The sequence below is a fragment of the Physella acuta genome, unplaced genomic scaffold (assembly GCF_028476545.2).
Source record: "Physella acuta isolate Inbredline_101_S28 unplaced genomic scaffold, ASM2847654v3 ptg000911l, whole genome shotgun sequence".
NCBI lineage: Eukaryota > Metazoa > Mollusca > Gastropoda > Physidae > Physella > Physella acuta.
In genome coordinates, this window is record NW_026732428.1 from 46,515 (window position 1) to 61,057 (window position 14,543).

At 39.5% G+C, this 14,543-nt stretch overlaps 1 protein-coding gene across 3 annotated transcripts; it reads left to right on the plus strand.

Annotated features, from left to right (window-relative positions):
- The first annotated feature begins 3,344 nt into the window (after nt 1-3,344).
- On the plus strand, nt 3,345-14,228 carry LOC131953151 (cAMP-regulated D2 protein). Of its 3 annotated transcripts, none has more exons than XM_059316203.1 (7): nt 3,345-3,458; nt 7,636-7,699; nt 8,181-8,442; nt 10,727-10,838; nt 11,560-11,749; nt 12,286-12,416; nt 12,741-14,228. In XM_059316203.1, exons 2-7 carry the CDS (start codon nt 7,645-7,647, stop codon nt 13,794-13,796), a joined length of 1,806 nt encoding a protein of 601 aa, XP_059172186.1. In that variant the 5' UTR covers nt 3,345-3,458; nt 7,636-7,644; the 3' UTR covers nt 13,797-14,228. The 3 variants fall into 3 exon arrangements, with proteins under 3 accessions (XP_059172186.1, XP_059172187.1, XP_059172185.1); XM_059316204.1 differs by lacking the exon at nt 3,345-3,458 and adding an exon at nt 6,286-6,352; XM_059316202.1 differs by lacking the exon at nt 3,345-3,458 and adding an exon at nt 6,882-6,945.
- Nucleotides 14,229-14,543: the final 315 nt, after the last annotated feature.

Below are 14,543 nucleotides of genomic sequence, written 5' to 3' on the forward strand. Positions count from 1 at the left end.
TATCATGTGATGTTGCTATCATCTCGTGATGTTGCTACCATCCTGTGATGTTGCTACCATCCTGAGATGTTGCTACCATCATGTGATATTGCTACCATGCCATGATGTTACTACCATCCTGAGATGTTGCTACCATCCTGAGATGTCTTGCGTGTACCATTCTAAGATGTTTCTACCATCCTGTGATGTTACTACCATCCTGTGATGTTGTTACCATCCTGTCATTTTGCTACCATCCTGTGATGGTGCTACCATCCTGTGATTTTGCTACCATCATGTGATTTTGCTACCATCATGTGATTTTGCTACCATCCTGTGATGTTTCTACCATCCTGTGATGTTTCTACCATCCTGTGATGTTGCTACCATCCTGTGTATGAAAACAAATCATGTCCTCTGCAGCATTACGCAAACCAATGTACATGTTTTGTTCCTGAGTTGTCTGTTTAGTAAATAAAAGTATGAGTGGCCCAACACAGCTGACTGACAACCAGTAGCGTAGCAGGGGGGGGGGGGGACATATGTCCCCGGGTGCCAAAATGGGTAGGAAAAAGAAATTGACAGGTTGAGGGGGGGTGCAAATCGAAATCTTGAGAGGGAGTGCAAATCGAAAGTTTGATGGGGGGGGGGTGGAAATCGAAATCTTGAGTGGGGGGTGTGCAAATCGAAAAGTTTGTCCCCGGACGCCGGGAAGGGTCGCTACGCCTCTGCTGACAACAATGAGACAGTTGACTGACATGAATGGGTGACCTGACCGAGACAACATTTCGTCTTTTTAATTGGTGGCCATTTCAAGTGGCCAAGAAACTGGGTTTTTTTTACAATAAAGAATTGTGGCCAAGAAACTATATTTTACTATTAAGTGGCCAGTACTAGTGACTAAGAAACAATATTTAAGCCAAGACAAGAAGTTATATTATTTTACTATTAAGCGGCCATTAATGTTATGACCAAGAAATTATGTTTTGTTTACAATTAGGTGGCCATTAATGTTATGGCCAAGAAACAACGGTTTGTTTACAATTAGATGGCCATTAATGTTATGGCCAAGAAACAACGGTTTGTTTACAATGAGAAGGCCATTAATGTTATGGCCAAGAAACAACGGTTTGTTTACAATGAGAAGGCCATTAATGTTATGGCCAAGAAACAACGGTTTGTTTACAATGAGAAGGCCATTAATGTTATGGCCAAGAAACAACGGTTTGTTTACAATGAGGAGGTTATAAAGTTGTCGCCATAGGAACTGCTTGTCCAGCGAGAGATGGAATGACGTCACGTCCGGTGCGAGACTGTACACTGTACGAGGCTATCTTGCCATCTTAGAGATAAGTAGGTCAAGGCTGGTCTCTAGTTGACCCTGGCCCCAGTCTTCTTTGTCAGCTGACTATAAGATGCGTAGGTCTATGTTGGTGGTTAATTAATATAAATTAATGTCGGTTACGTCTGCAGAAAAGACACGTCGATCAACAAATAAATGTTCAACCTGATATCTCGTGTAGGCCTATATAACATCTGTTGAACTGTGTTTTAATTACCAAAAGCAATCTTAACAAAAGCAATCTTAAATTTAATTAGCCTAAGCCAAGGGATATAATACGTAGTATTTTGAAACGTAAATAGCTAAACATAATTACCTCCCTTTGATTCCATCTTTAGAATTATGGTCTTTAGAACATGTCGCAACTTCAGAAGTACCCTACGTCATACAGCAATACAATTTTTGTTGTCTGTTCTATATCAGGGGACGGGCGCTCGTGGTATGGATAACGAGGGGGGGGGGGGGGGCAGAGATTGAAGGACAGATTGTAATCTTCCCAATTTCATTTTTAGACTACTAAACTGCTAATAAGTGTCAGTAAATTGAAAATATCAAAACGCGTAATCGACGTAAACTTTATAGCTAGTTATAATTTTAGAAAAAAAAAGGAAAAGTAATACATCCGGTAGATCTATTACATCACACACCACGTGGCATATGGTGTTACCATAAAGACAAATATGGTAGTATCTTCATGCCACATGTGGTCTGTATCCCAGTGGTCACTATCCCAGTGGTCACTATTCCAGTGGTCAGTATCCCAGTGGTCACTATCTCAGTGGTCACTATCCCAGTGGTCACTTTTCTAGTGGTCACTATCCCAGTGGTCACTATCCCAGTGGTCACTATCTCAGTGGTCACTATCTCAGTGGTCACTATCCCAGTGGTCACTTTTCTAGTGGTCACTATCCCAGTGGTCACTATCCCAGTGGTCACTTTTCTAGTGGTCACTATCCCAGTGGTCACTATCCCAGTGGTCAATATCTCAGTGGTCTGTATCTCAGTGGTCACTATCCCATTGGTCTGTATATCAATGGGCTGGCGAGAAATGCATCCCAATAATACCGATCATATTTTTTCGATTAAATAACGAATATGAAATATTTAGCCACATGGTCAGTAGGTTTCATAATGAGAATAATTCTTAATTAGGGAAATTACTTTGTTCATTGACTGATTATAAAAATAGTTCATGTTGCATAAGCTATAAAAACAGTTCACAATTGACTGAGTTAATACAGAAACAGGTGATGTTTCTCCACCCGACACACACACACACACATACACACATACACACATACACAAACACACACACACACCCATAGCGCCAATCCAACAATAGCCGCCCAATCCTGTCTATTGTTTGACACAGATGTTCGGGCATTAAGAGGACCAGGGATTCTCACAGTTGCACCATCGACCCACCCTCCCATCTCCTCGATGAATCATGGTGAGATCAAAACACCTTCCATCCTTCATTACTTCACGTGTAATTTGATCATTTGTACGACGTGTTTCAGTAAAGGTGTGAGGTTTCGATTTTAGGAGGAAGTCACAATTTCGCCAAGTTTTTTTTTTCTATTCCTATCATTCGTGTCCCATCTCGTCACAAATATCTGAGTCCTCACCCCATCTCCATAATCGTGTAACCTCATTGATTAACACGCTCTCATAGAAAGCTATTTTGCTATAGCACTGGGTATACGGTAGGTCATCACACAAGTATTTACAAATTATATTTTTTTTTTACTTTGCCATATTAGTGTTAGGATTATAAGACGTGTCCATACCATTGTTTTTTCCTGGTTAAAAATTGTTCAATTGAAGTTACATTTAGCTTTCAGAGCTCCATCCTGCCCCTCCCCATCCCGTTTATAGAACCCTTCCTTTTACCCCACGTCTGAGGTAATTTGAGTATCCTAGCTTGTCATGGGGTTTCACGTATCAATAAAACATAAGCTAGTTAAGGCCTTGTATCCTAACCCAGGAGGGAGTAAGACCTGATATCCATAACCCAGGGAAACATCAGCTAGCCAAGGTCTGGTATCCAGAGAGCTTGAAAGCCAGCTTGTAAACAACAAGTTCCCATTTGAACTCATCATTAACTCACACTAATAGATCACCTTCATCGCACCAGGTTAGTGGTACGCTAGTATTTTACATGCTATTGATGTTTTCTTTGGTTTTTGTTTTGTTTTTTATTTTTTTTTCCATAGGTTGCTGTTGCATTACTTTTATTCATTACTGACTACAATGATTTATGGTGTGTATAAAACGTTGATAAAGTACTGGAATACTATATGTAAACATAATTTGTTAATCACAAAAGACTTCTTAAATCTGTCCATCATACTTAGTTCAGCTCAGTGGCGTAGGCAGGGGGGGGTTAGGGGGGGTTATAACCCCCCCCATGGACCCCCAAAATGACTACTTTTTTACGTTAAGCTATAGCTATTGACTTGTGTCAATATTGTTTAGGGCTTAAACACTAAACACTTAAGCCTGGCAGCCTCTAGAACAACAATGTATATCATTGTGATGAGAATTGCCTGTAGAATTTAGTTATGAATTTTATTATCGCGCTAAAGTAAAGTATAATAATCTGGAACGCAGTAGGCCAAGGGAAAGTTGGCCAAGGTTAGATCAGTTAAGGAGTGTCGAAAGGGAGGGGTGGGCTACGTGGGTAGGCCTTTGTTGTCTAATATGATTGTAGTGCAATCGGAAAGCGTCTAGAAATGAAAAACAAACAAAGGAATTGATTATTATTCGCATTGAGGTTCTATAATGTGTATGTTTTTACTACTTCAAACCATTTGAAATTCATTTCACTTAATTTTTAAAAAGATAAGTAAACTGAAAATGATAAAGATGGCAGAGGGAGGAGTAGGCAGGGGTGAGGGGAGGGGGGGGGGTAGAACCTTCAAAATGACAATCCTTTACGTTAAGTTACAGCTATTGACGACGATGGACTTGTGTCGCTATCATTCAGTGCTTAAACAACAAACACTCAGGGTCGCAATAGGCGAAGGGAAAGCTGAACAAGGTTATCAGTTAAGGGGTGTAAAAGGGGGTGAGGGTGGGATGAATATTGGTACGTATCAATTATAAAATACTACCGGATGCACATCTGGCAGGAAGGCGTGGGCTTGACCCACAATTGTTGACACAAAACTTTGTGTTGGTAGGCTATATAAAAAAAACTGCGTATTTGGTTAAATATAGATGTAAAGCCAGGAACCTACAGTAGTCAATTTAGACAGAATAGAAGACCAATAATAATTTGCTTTCTTCTTCGTATAGTCGTGTTTTAATGTGTATCTTTTAACTACTTCAAGCAATTTAAATTCATTTTAATGATGGCGGAAGGAAAAAGGAAATTAAAAACTACTTTATTAACTGATTTCTTTACAAAGAAAAGTAAAACTGAAAATGATAAAAATGAAGATGGTACTATTGCTTTTCAAAGTACATTACATCAAGAAATTTCCATAAATTCAGCACCTTCGACTGTTTCTTACGCAAATGATATCGGCAATTTTATCAAAGGAGTTATAACAGACGATACACGGTTGTATTTATTAGAAAACATCTGGCGTCCTGATGAACTTTTAAAATTTCCAGCAAGCGGACAAAGAAATTTAAAGTTTCAATATTTGTGGCTACTTAGGTGGAACTGGTTGACTTATTCCAAATTACTTGATGGCGCATTTTGCAAATATTGTGTTTTGATTAGTTTGAATTATCGTGGTGTAGGTAGTCAGCCTATGGATAAGCTATCAAAAATTTCATTTTCAAACTGGAAAAAGGCAACAGACAAGTTTAATGAGCACCAGCAATGTGAGTATCATAAAAGAGCAATTTTACTTTCCCAAAATCGTAAATCGGTGATGGAGAAAAAAAAATTAACTTATTAAAATCTCCTTAAATTTATCATAAGTCAACAAATTCAAGAAAATCGTTTAAGATTAGCGCCCATAATAGAATCTCTAATATTTTGCGGCCGACAAGGAAATTTTTAGTTGGAGAAAACTGCTGAAAATGATGGAAATTTGATTTTTATAATTTTTTTACGATAGTGTACATGTGTTACTTGTTACAAAACAATAGCTAATACTAAGATAAGTTAGTCGGTGGCACCCACGAGTTTCTATTGTCACCAGCCACCAATACTTTACACGCACGCACTTACACATGCATATGTACACACACACACACACACACATATATATATATATATATATATATATATATATATATATATATATATATATATATATATATATATATATATATATATATATAAAATGCTGGAAAAAATTTGAACCCCCCCCCATGAGACGATCCTGGCTACGCCACTGGTTCAGCTATTTTCACGAGCTATAATTGGCGCTTAGATCAGCACTAGTGCATGGCCCAGTTACATTCTCTAGCTATACTTGGTTGAGCTAATTTCTCTGGCTGTCCATGGCTCATCTTGTTTCTCTAGCTATACTTGGCTTAGCTACATTCTCTAGCTATACTTGGTTGAGCTAATTGCTCTGGCTGTCCATGGCTCAGCTAATTTCTCTAGCTATACTTGGCTTAGCTACATTACCTAGCTATACTTGGTTGAGCTAATTTCTCTGGCTATACTTGGCTTAGCTACATTCTCTAGCTATACTCAGCTACTTTCTCTAGCTATATTTGGCTCAGCTATTTACTCAAGCTATACTCATCTGCATTCTCTAGCTATACTTGGTGGAGCTAATTTCTCTGGCTGTGCATGGATCACGACCCAGCTAGACCTTTTAGCTTTTGTTTTAGCGCCACTATTGTTCAGCTCTGTTTAGACCACACCACATACCACCTGTAATCATCTGAGCAACATCTGCTTTCAAGAGCGTGTGTTGTGGGTTTATTGATCGGTCTAAACAATACGTAAATGTAGGTGTCTTCTGTGCGAGTGGCTTAAGGGCCCTAACATATGCACGTAGGGTAGAAATGTTTACTGTAGCTGTTCCGTAACGACCTTGCATTTCTTCCCATTTTAAGGTAGAAATTATTTTTGTTGATGTTTTTAAATAGCCTAAAACCTCTTATTTTATATATCGAAATGTCTTATATAAATATTCATAAGTTGATCTGAGCTAGCAATCTATTTTTAATTATACTTTTGGGAAAAAAGATAAATACGTTACAAATTCGTGGAATGGAGGGCAGTACCGGATTAAAGTATTAGTCAAACTAGGTAAAGCTTCCTTTGGGAGCCCAAAAGTAATTTTTAAAACCCTGGTGGGCATTTTGGCCCAATTTATTTTTCAACATTTATTTTATTTATTTATTTATTTATATTAAACCATGGTTCATAACGCGCGCTCTTTCCTATACAGTTATAAACACATTTATTTTTTTAATACATTTGTGGACGACCCCTCAATTCACCCCAACATGCGATAGAAAACACGAGTCTAGTGTCCATATTTTGATAACAAGCCATTATTTTCGGCGATTTGAATATGAAAGTCTATCAGAATCTAGTCTAATAGCTAATACAATGACGTCATCGGATAATGTGTAGAAAATTGCACATAGCAAAGCAGAAGTAGATTACAGTGTTGAATGGATGCCTTGAGAACGTCAATATGGTAAATTTCTTAATGAAAATGTTAACTTTCTCCAAAGCTGAACAAAATCTTCTGTACTATTTCACTATTAATACCGATTTTTTAGATTTATAAGAGGTAATAGATGTAGCTCTGTCATCGGAATAGGACTAGATGAGTGAAGGGCCTAGAGAAGAGAAGAGCCTAGAGAAGAGAAGGGCCTAGAGAAGAGAAGGGCCTACAAGCTTCCATGTAATGTAGGACATTGTGTGCCTGGGGCCCTAAGGTTAGACCGCCCTACACACATACACCCAGGCCAGGTGCTAGGGCATACAAGCATACACCTAGGGCTAGGGCCTACAGGCATGCACCTAGGGCTAGGGCCTACAAGCATACACCTAGGGCTAGGGCCTACAAGCATACACCTAGGGCTAGGGCCTACGCTACGCGCACCCAGCTAAGGCTAAGACAATGTTCTAGACGCTTCTATGTATGCCTATACTTGGTTAACTTTCATGAATAATTGAATTGGTGTCAAATTATTTACTACAACCGTTTAGGTCTAGTTTTTTTATAACTTTTTTTTAACATTTTATTATTTCTAAAATGTAAAATGTAATTTCTACAAAATGTATTGTAGTGAGCTTTAATCAGACAAACAAGTTTATATTTATCGTGAAGTTAATAGATACCATTGTAAGGATTAAAAGATTTATTTAATTTTTTTTTCAGGATCATACAATGGGAACCGCTAATGTCCAATCCAAACAAGTCACAGACTTCAAAGGGAATCGTGGTAACTGGATGGAAATAACTGATTGTGGGGTGTGTGTGTGGGGGGGGGGTTATGGATAGGTGGGTGGGTGTGGGCGTATAGACGCCTCTAAGTGTGTTTGTGTATGTGTGTTTGTGTGTGTGTGGCTATGTGTTCGCGCAGGCATGTGAGCGTAGGTACCCGTGTTTGTGATGTAAACCCTAAAGTCTCGAGTTCGGATCCCGGGCTCTAGTCCATGGGACCTTCGTGAGCCTACCCAGCTCTGATGGGTACCTGGCTTGCGTTAGAGAAAGCATAAGAGGCTGGCCATTCTAAACGTTCATATGAAAAGTCACAGCAACAGATGAACTCTACTTCTACTTCCACAAAGACCACCATGTTCAAAAGGGTAACGTTACTTTAGTTACTAGATGAACCTGTTCGAGAGACAGAGAAGATGTCCTTTGTTTAACTTTGTGAATGTCAATATGTCAAGTCAAAACTTTTTGCTACATACGTATAGGTCGGGCTACATGCTTAGTGGCTACTGCCGTTGCCCTGGTGATGATTGCTACCCTGTACGCGTGGCTACCGGTCCTGTTGCGGCGGGCTACACAGCAAGCTACGACACCGAAGCTGAACGCTACAATGAGGAACATTTCCAGGGAACCTCACGACATTGTTGAGATCCAAACAAAACTCGGATCTATACGAGGCCTGCAGTATCAAAATATCCGGGTGTTTCATGGGATACCTTATGCTCGCCCACCTGTGGGTCCCCTCAGGTATTTATACTTACTGTCAGGTATTTATACTTACTGTCAGGTATTTATACTTACTGTCAGGTATTTATACTTACTGTTAGGTATTTATACTTACTGTCAGGTATTTATACTTACTGTCAGGTATTTATACTTACTGTCAGGTATTTATACTTACTGTCAGGTATTTATACTTACTGTCAGGTATTTATACTTACTGTTAGGTATTTATACTTACTGTCAGGTATTTATACTTACTGTCAGGTATTTATAATTACTGTCAGGTATTTATACTTACTGTCAGGTATTTATACTTACTGTCAGGTATTTATACTTACTGTAACAACATGAATTCTTTGTTGTTGTGGGTTAATTTTCATACAGGAACACGAGCGATAGTGGCAACTTCAAATGACAACTTTATTTACACTATATACAGTGAAAATGACAAATCCGTGGTAAATCCATAGTAGAAGAACAACTGGTATATGTAACAATCACAATCACGACTCCAAGTGACATGGAGACATCTTCCATTCACTGCCACAGTTCAAGTCCCCAGTCCTAGCACACAACACCCGTTCACCTTTTTCTCTCCCTTTTATTCACCACTTTCTCTCCCCTTACGTCAATGAGCGATCTCACCCAAAACACGTAAAAACACATGACGATCGCTCAGACAGTCCTTCCGCTAGCCAGGTACTCTTCATTCATGCAAAACACAATATAATAAGGATACATAATAATACAGTCTGTGACACTTACTGTCAGGTATTTATACTTACTGTCAGGTATTTATACTTACTGTCAGGTATTTATACTTACTGTCAGGTATTTATACTTACTGTCAGGTATTTATACTTACTGTCAGGTATTTATACTGACTGTCAGGTATTTATACTGACTGTCAGGTATTTATACTGACTGTCAGGTAGTTATACTGACTGTCAGGTAGTTATACTTATTGTCAGGTATTTATACTTACTGTCAGGTATTTATACTTACTGTCAGGTATTTATACTTACTGTCAGGTATTTATACTTACTGTCAGGTATTTATACTTATTGTTAGGTATTCATACTTACTGTTAGGTATTTATACTTACTGTCAGGTATTTATACTTATTGTTAGGTATTCATACTTACTGTTAGGTATTTATACTTACTGTCAGGTATTTATACTAACTGTCAGGTATTTATACTTACTGTCAGGTATTTATACTTACTGTCAGGTATTTATACTGACTGTCAGGTATTTATACTTACTGTCAGGTATTTATACGTACTGTCAAGTATTTATACTTACTGTCAGTGTTTCTTCCAGACTTTTTTCTCCGGGAGGGGCACTTGAAATTTTCGGGAGGGGGGGGGGGGGGCGGTAGACTTTCTTCGGGGGGGGGGGACACTATTAAAAGTATATAATTTCTATATAAATTATATAAATTTCATTTCGTTCGGGGGGGGGGCGGTAAAAAAAATTCGCCCCCCCCCCCCCCCCGAAGAGATGCCTGGAAGAAACTCTGCTTACTGTCAGGTACTTATACTTTCTGTTTGGTATTTATACTTACTGTCAGGTATTTATGCTTACAGTCAGGTACTTATACTCACTGTCAGATCAGTGTAACATAGGCACCTTCATATTGGTAGGCTACTGACTGACGGATGCCTAACTCTCCCCCCCCCCCCCCCCCCCGCGTCCTTCGAGTATGTACAGCTACCTTATGTTATTTCTGTAACATCTCTATTTTGTGCAGCTTTTGTCTGTAAGAAACAAATAAGTTTTAGGCTAGAACAAAAGTATAGTACTGTTAATTATTGCTGGCCTGTAAACTTGTTTACATGATGATACTTGTTGAGCTAAAATAATGTTAACATTATCTATTTAAAAAACACTTGTTTACATGATGATACTTGTTGAGCTAAAATAATGTTAACATTATCTATTTAAAAAACATTGTATGCCTCTAGTAGCCATAAACGTGTTCATATGATCTCACCATTCGTTCTGACAATGTATCGATATGACAATGTATAGATCTGACAATGTATCGCTCCGAAAATTTATCGCAAATAACAATGTATCGATATGACAATATATCGCTCTGAAAATGTAACGCTATTTCAATGTATGGCAATGACAATGCATTGATATAATAATGTATCGCTACAACAATGTATCGATATTACAATGTATCACTTATAACAATGTATCGATATTACAATGTATCGCTCTGACAATGTATCGCTATAACAATGTATCGATGTTACAGTGTATCGTGACTTGCACTAACCATACTGCCACTCCACAGGTGGAAACCGCCAGAGAGTCATCGCCCCTGGTCACCTAACGTATACGACGCCACCTACAGTCGACCTGGCTGTCCGCAGAAATGTAACGTTGCTATGTTTTGTCCAGTTGAGGTAAGTGGTCATCTTGAAATGTAACGTTGCTATGTTTTGTCCAGTTGAGGTAAGTGGTCATCTAGAAATGTAACGTTGCTATGTTTTGTCCAGTTGAGGTAAGTGGTCATCTAGAAATGTAACGTTGCTATGTTTTGTCCAGTTGAGGTAAGTGGTCATCTAGAAATGTAACGTTGCTATGTTTTGTCCAGTTGAGGTAAGTGGTCATCTAGAAATTTTAGATAGAACAGATGAGTCCAGTTACATAATCTGCAAGGCATCTTAGGAAAAATGTAGATCTATTTCATATATGCCATGTATTTGATGTATCAATCTACAGTTTTTTACAAAATTAGAATGCTAAAAATACTTTGATGCAAATCTTTTCATCATTTCAATAAATTTAATTCAATCTTTAAGTGAGTTTAGTGTTTTGCAAAGTACTCCTTAATTAATCAACACCACTATGTAATTTGTAAACCCCTCGCTTATCCACCTCCACCCCACCCCACCCCCCACCCACCCTCAATCTCTAATGTGTTTAAATAGCGTATTGCTTGAATATTTAGATAAAGTCACATGACAAACCTAATTCTATCTCAGTAAAATTGCATTTTAACATTTTGACTCTGTTTTTCAACTACTGCAATCAACGGTCAGAAATTTCCAAGACAATCCATGTTCTAATCACCATCCATACCATGAGAAAATAAAACTATCAACCAACTTTCCTAACCCCCAGACTTCAGAAGACTGCCTACACCTGGAGATATACTCACCTGTCTCTGCCGGCCCGGACAAGACCCTACCTGTCATGGTCTACATCCACGGGGGTGGCTTCAACGAAATGTCCGCGTCCTCCTCGCTCTTTGATGCCAGGAACTTAGCCCTGACCGCTGGCATTGTCGTGGTTCTCTTCAACTATCGATTAGGTGAGAAACCCGATCGTTTACAGCCTAAGTTGTGAGCCTCAACAGCCAAAGTTGTAAGCCTCGACAACAAAGTAGTATTAGTTGTTTTTTTTTATTCTAGGTTCTTTAATACGTTTTAATACCTAGTTATGTAACACCTGCTAATGTAACATTTGGTTTTATCACTCCTCGATGTAACATTTGGTTTTACCTCTCCTTGATGTAACATTTGGTTTTACCTCCCCTTGATGTAGCATTTGGTTTACCACTCCTCGATGTAACATTTGGTTTTACCTCTCCTTGATGTAACATTTGGTTTTACCTCTCCTTCACGTAACATTTGGTGTTACCACTCCTTAATGTAACATTTGATTTTACCTCACCTTGATGTAACATTTGGTCTTACCACTCCTTAATGTGACATTTGGTTTTACCACTCCTTAATGTAACATTTGGTTTTACCACTCCTTAATGTAACATTTGGTTTTACCACTCTTAATGTAACATTTGGTTTTACCACTCCTTAATGTAACATTAATGTAACAATTGACCACCAGGGGTATTTGGTTTTCTGGTTACTGGTAACAACACACTGGATGCGCGAGGGAACTATGGTCTACTGGATCAAAAGCTGGCACTTGAGTGGGTTCAGGAACACATCCAAGTCTTTGGTGGCGACCCTAATAGGGTAAGGAGTGGTTCAAGTTCAATTTTTTGTTCTATCTATAGCGTCTTAGTTTTAACTCGATATTAAATGTTGGTTTTTTTGTTTGTTTGTTTGTTTGTTTATTTTCGGTTTGTTTTTGTTTTGTTGTTTTTGTTTTGCTTTTTTTTTTTTTCTTTTTTTTTTTTGGGGTGAAATGTTTCAGCTAAAATGTTAAAATGTTCAGTATTATTTATAAACCAACCCTATTTACATGTCCTTGAATTATGCTTTATTTTGGAAACTATTTGAGGGTTTGAAAGAAAAAACCTAAATTGCATGTTTAAATATGTGCTGGTCTAACACCAGGTGACGCTAGCTGGACAGAGTGCCGGTGCCCAGTCCCTTCTCATCCACCTGACCTCTGGCTCCACAAGACACCTTTTCCACAGCGTCATCATCGAGAGCCCACCCTTGGTTGTACCCTACAAGACGCTGTCCGAGGCCTCAGAACAGGGGGCCGGGCTAGCCCGGGGCCTAGGCTGCCAGACTACCCCCACCCAAAGCCTGATGGAGTGCCTGCGGGAGAAACCTGAGGATGACGTCATGCTGGCCGAGCGCGCGCTGCCATCGGATGATACGGACATCTTCGACAAGATCGAGCCGTGGAGGCCGGTGGTGGACGATAAGATGGTCACGCTCCAGCCTATGGAGGCTTTAAAAGCCTACTCTACTTCCCCTGCCAACGATAAGCCCATGATCTGGGGCACCACCACCGACGAGGGCCTGGCCTACGTCTACAAAGCCTTCCCGTCTCGCCTGGCTGAGCCCATGTACGCTATGGCCATGACCCTGGCGTTCTCCGACCTCCCTGATGACTTCAGCAGCCTCTACCCCGTTGACGATCCTATCGACGTTCGAGAGACCATGGTTACCATAGCAACGGATTTCATATTCCGCTGCCCGGTCAACCACGTGGTTGGCCAGCTGGCCAGGGACAACCCGTCCATCTGGTTGTACACCTGGGACCACGCCGTCAACGCCGAGCCGCCCCCGGAGCTACCCGAGTGCAAGGGGCGTGTCTGCCACTCCACAGAAATCCCTTTCGTCTTCCAAAGTTTCCTCGCCATCAGTTTCAACGCCTCTGCTGACGACTACCGTGCCAGTAACGACATCATCAGATACTACTCCAACTTCATGCATCACAACAACCCCAACGGGAACATGAGCCATACGTCACCAACTTTTGTGTACTGGCCTCATTGGTCTGAAAACACAACCGACGGCTCGGCCTCTGAAAAGCGCCTCCTGTTTGTAAACAACTCCACTAAAGCGGTGAGCGTGGAAAAAGACGCACACTGCGTCATGTGGGACAAACGCGGGTACTTTCTTAACACTTCACCGGGCATGGGCTTCTTTAAATAGTTCATGTTTATATTACGATCGATCCAAACATTCACTCAGATGTATTGTAACAGTTTCATGGTGTACATCTTTATTAGCGACTGATAAACTTTGTACAGAATTGGAAAGATTAAACTGTGTAAGCAATACATGAATTATTTAAACAAGTATGAATGTCTAGTTGTAGAAAAGATGACATACGACGTAGATCAGGGTATTGGTAATCGAACGGCAGAAATCACAAACGTTGATTTTTGGTGGTGGAAACTGCAGTGTTTCAATGTTAAGCTATCGCAAATTGTTACTAGTTTTACACGTTAATCTGAGGTTTTATATACATTTCAAGATATTTACACTACTTTTCTTTCTGATCTTAAGTCTCTTTCGGGGGGACTTACCGTAAATACATTTATTTTTTAAATAAAACATTTTGCAACAATACTGTAACGACTGTGTTTTTCATAGAAATTAACAAATACACAACTCTACATTTACCATCACCAGGGGCGGAACTACCATACTGCCAGACCCCAAACAGTGGGGCATTCCGTTAAGGGGACCCAAAATCCGAACAAAAAAAAACTATAAATAATTTCGTCTTCCACCTTTATAGACTAAAACAATTACTACAGTAGTGATTGTTCTACATTAACTATTAACACACACTGCTGTGTAGAAATAAAACCTACATGAGCATCAGTGTGAAACATTCAGACCACTTTCATGACTTATTGCTTATCTTTAAATAGTTTATAGGGGTGTCCATAA

Coding starts and splice junctions, on each gene's coding strand:
- LOC131953151 (XM_059316202.1), top strand. Junction 10,839..11,559: donor CTATGTTTTGTCCAGTTGAG/GTAAGTGGTCAT, acceptor CCTAACCCCCAG/ACTTCAGAAGACTGCCTACA. Junction 12,417..12,740: donor TTGGTGGCGACCCTAATAGG/GTAAGGAGTGGT, acceptor GTCTAACACCAG/GTGACGCTAGCTGGACAGAG.